This window comes from Myotis davidii, unplaced genomic scaffold (genome assembly GCF_000327345.1).
Source record: "Myotis davidii unplaced genomic scaffold, ASM32734v1 scaffold226, whole genome shotgun sequence".
In the NCBI taxonomy this organism is placed as follows: Eukaryota; Metazoa; Chordata; class Mammalia; order Chiroptera; family Vespertilionidae; genus Myotis; species Myotis davidii.
The window spans coordinates 3940614-3945214 of NW_006297224.1; the positions used below are offsets into that span (position 1 = coordinate 3940614).

General features: G+C 36.5%; 1 protein-coding gene across 1 annotated transcript in view; it reads right to left on the reverse strand.

The window, feature by feature from the left end:
- Window positions 1-2585, reverse strand: part of LOC102757746 (alcohol dehydrogenase S chain) — a 57721-nt gene extending 55136 nt beyond the window's left edge. Inside the window, 1 exon segment of the mRNA XM_015570009.1 lies at window positions 2390-2585. Coding sequence (XP_015425495.1) covers window positions 2390-2518 — 129 coding nt within the window. The 5' untranslated portion in view covers window positions 2519-2585.
- Window positions 2586-4601: the final 2016 nt, after the last annotated feature.

Below are 4601 nucleotides of genomic sequence, written 5' to 3' on the forward strand. Positions count from 1 at the left end.
GAAATTCCTAGTGGAGTCCTGAAATTGGTTGTTTGCCCACAACTGTTGGCTTGCAATGGGGTTTTAAATCACAAATATTTCACTGATAGGATCACTGTCTGGTCACATAAAATCTATTGCTCTCTTGCTCAAGTCTCTGCTTAAGCCCCAAACAACCGGACTTCATGATTCCAGTGCATACTTGCCTCCCTGCATAGGTGACTTCTTTCTCCTTGTCTGTCCTCCTCCAATTTCTCTCCCCGCTACTTCCGTGTGCTACTAGTTTGCATGACTCATTTGAAAGTGAGCTTTGGCAGCTCGGTTTTCTTCTCTAATTTATGTGTTAGAGGTGAGCCAAAAATCACAGAGGTTACAGCTGTATACGCACACACACACACACACACACACACACTCACACACACAAACACATATTTTCTTACCAACATACACACATATATATATTTTTAAATGGGTTAACTGTGTTCAACTTTTTAATGCAGCACAGTTTATCCATAGATGTTCTTCAAAATTAAAGTTGAACACAAATTTTTAGTACTTGAGAATGTAATACAGTATAAAGCCTGTCTTTATTGTTACAAGCTTATAAATTTGAGATATTTTTTCTAGATAGAAAATTATGTAATAATTTTGATTATGAATTTTAAATTCACAATTGTAAATATAATTTTGCAAGGTCAATTGAAATGTATGCTTTTGCAAATTAATTTTCATTATTTATATGTCAAATTCTCCCACTTTGCCGAGTGTTTGTCATGATCAATATCACAATAAATATGAGAGTACTTAGAAATAATACACTAATAGTACATAGCTTCTGATTATCAAGTGTTCATTTAATGGGCAGGCACATTGTGGCCAATGCTGAATGAGTTACATACTGATCTTTAAAGCCTAAGGGCAGTATTATTATGTTATGGGTCGATTTTCAGATGGCAAAGTTGAGGCTCAATTGACTCAGTATCTGACTGAGTAATTTTTGGAAAGTCACAAAGTTTGCTGTTCAGAAAATTAAGATCAATCCAACTTTATCGTTTCACCAACCTATGGTAGTAAAAGATTCACCAAAGTTTAAATAACAACATCAGTAGCAGTTACTAACATTTATCGAATTATTTCTATGTACCAGGCCCTATCCTAAGTGCTAAGGAGTATTTATTACATTCTCACAACTATCTTATGAAGTAGGTGCTATTATGATAGCTGTTTTGCATTTGAGAAAAATATAATGCAGGAAAAATAAACAGGTGAAGTGTTACCACAAAGCTGAAAGCTATGGATGTTGCCCCAGAGGGGGAAGAACTAATTGCTTAGCATTTACTGTTTTCATGAATACATTCAGTTTACCCATTTGCTCTCTGAACTCATTATTTCTTGCAAGATGAGTTTTGACAAATTTACTTTTAATTTTTCTTAACTTTTCTTCATTTGGAATGTAATTCGCCATCATTTTGGCTAATCAGTAACAAATGAAAATAAAGAGAGTTGAAATGAAAAAACTGACAATTGGCTCCCTTGAGATTTCCAACAAATCATATTGATATATAGGCCTTTTGTATAACACAGGGTGTGTAGAAATCTCAGAAACTTTCAATTGTGTTATCATAGCAAAATATAAGAGAGTGTGTTCCACTCCTAATACAACAAAAGTACTGGACACTTTTTGGGACTGGGCAGTTAAACAAAGTGAATTGATTATACTGAATGGTCACATTCAATATAATCAAGTGCATTTATCTGCACTTGTAAGCACATTGAAGAGGTAAAAAGATCTATGGAAGACCAAGAACCAAATATCCCTGTTCCTACTACTAATAAGTGATTCACACTATATCAGTATTAATTTTTGATAAAATCATGTTGATTTTTGTATAGAGAAGATATTTTTCTTTAAGATTTCTGTGGAAATTTCCTGCATTGAGCCATCATAGGACCCTTTAAAATTAGAATTTGCATGTTGATGTTGGCTTGCTTATCCTGGATGATTCTAATGCTTTGAGATCAATAAAACTTATGTCAGACTTAAATTTACTCCTGTGTTCATAAAAACAAAAATATGATTACAAAAACAATAACGTTTAAGTTATGGCTTCTTAATACAAAGTTAAATTATTGATTAAAAATATTTCTAACTTCAGATTTTCAAGTTATGCATGATTGCCTGTAACTACTGCCCATTTATTTAATATATACAAAATAAAGAAAGATATTTTAGCAACAATCTATTTAAATTCTGGTTCAATATACATTGCATAACAAAGCATATATTTTATTTTATGTTTCAGTTTATATGGTTTTTAATTTAGAGATAAATTTTAAATTATTCATTAAATATTGTTTCTCTTTGTGAATTATATGAGAATATATTTTAAAAGTTTAAAAAAATGCTTACTTTTCCTGCTGTGCTCATGTTTCGGTTCTTTCTGCAGGCCAGGAGGTGGATGGATTCTGGCAGACCTTTTCCTGCTCGATTACATGAAACAGATATGTTGCACAGATATTTTATTTGCTTGAGCAACATCCAGTTCCACGCATGTGATCTGCTGTCTGTAAGCCACACCCACAAGTTTATTCTCAAACTATATCAAATCAGAGTGAAATGGGCCAGCCCTCAGACCTGGACTTTGTAATATGCCAATTACAGGTCACAGCTTGATTTCTTTAGTTAAATATTTGTCTCCATGTAAATTTAATCTCTCTAACACTTTTTTTCTGGATTCCACTTTTATTCTCTCTCAGTGCCCTATTTTCCATTTGTGTGCACTAAGCTGCAACTTCTAATCCTCATGCTGCAGTTAGAAGAAGGAGCAGTAAGGAAGCAGCATAAATGACATAGGACAGAGAGAAGTACAACCAGAGGAATGTGTTTGCCCCAGCACCGCCCTCCTCTTCATAGCAGAGAGGTCAGACACCAGTCATTTACAGAAAGGATGCTCATGACCCTGGCATTTCTGCTCTACTCAATACCCAGCAGCACTGACTGAGCACCTCCCTGTTCCAGGCATTCAGTTGGGTGCACTGGGGTGGCAAGGAGGGATGAGAGATGGCCTCTACCTCTGCCTAGGGGCAGTATGGGGTCATGCTTATGACATGGCCTTGGATTCCAGGCAGACCCTATCTTTACTAGCTGCGTGAATTTGTCCTTATTTGTAAAATAATAGAATAATAGTACCATCTCAAAGCATTGTTTGTTGAACAAATGAGACAAGCCCTTTAAAACACTTACCAGGAAACCTGGCAGATAGGACAATCTTCAATAAATATTAGCTACACTGATTACCCATAAAAGAAACTCACAATCTATGGCAAAAAAGACACAGGCAAACAAGTCAGATCATCGGGGTGGCATCTGACTGAAGGTCTCAAAGGAGGCTTTGTAAAGAGAACATTTTAGTTAAAAACTAAATAATGATTTTTTTTGCAGAGTCAAAAAAGAAAAACACTCACCCTTGTGCAATTCTACTATCCTTTGGTTAGTGCCATGAATAAGAGAAAGAATATGAGTTTTATTTTTAATAAATCTCAAGTCTTATACCAACACTTGGGGAGCATACTGCATTCAACTACTTAATTAGATATAGTCTGTCAACATGTATGCATTAGCATAAAGGGTACATTTCTCTAAAATTGTCAAGGGAATGACACTATTATCTGTTTTCAACTTTACTTATGTAAGTGTAGTCGGTCATATTGGGCTACACTACATCCACCCAGAAGACACTGCTTGTACAGAATGGTCACCACCTTGTTCTCCCTGCTGCGCACCTTCACTTGTGCAGAGCAGGATGAAGAAAGGGAGTCTGACCACTTTTCAGAGTTTCTGGGAGGCATCAAGGAGCTCATGTACCCCAATCAATTTAGAAAGATTCATTGGACTTAACATGAGTTTATAGAGTGATGGTGGGATAAGTATTAGGAATAATTTGAATTCAACTTATGTTAGTCCATTTAGGCTGCTGTTAAAAAGATCAGTTTAACAGCAAGCTAGTTTAAACAACAATCTATTTCTGGTAGTTTTGAAGGCTGGGAAGTCTAACCTCTAGGTAAAGGTGGATTTGGTGTCTCGTGAGAGCCCACCTCTTGGTGTACAGACAACCACCCTCTGTGTTGTCACATGGCAGGAAGGGCAAGGGAGTTCTCTGGAGTCTCCTTGTATAAAGGCATCATTACTCCAATTTAGGAGGCCTCCAGCCTGTGATCTAATCGCCTCCCAAAGGCTCCACTTCCAAATACCATGACATGAGGGATTAGGTTTCAACATATGAATTTGGGGGAGGACACAACACTCCATCTATAGCAGGTGTCCAACCTGGTTCAGGTGTCCAGCCATGAAACAATCAATTAAAACCAGACAGTTGAGATCGTGCAGCTGTAGAGAGCTCCACAATTTCCAATGGTATCACGAAGCTGATAAGTGACAGTGGCAGAATCCTTAACCACATCTGTCTAATCAGTAACCCATATACTTTCCACTACTCTACAAATATAGAGCAAGGCATAACAGAGTTGGAGTAAGACATTCTGCTATCTATCCAAAAAGCCCCCACCATTTTAGAAGCGTCAGAAAGAACACTCCTGACAAGGAACTCCAAAATTATCCATTC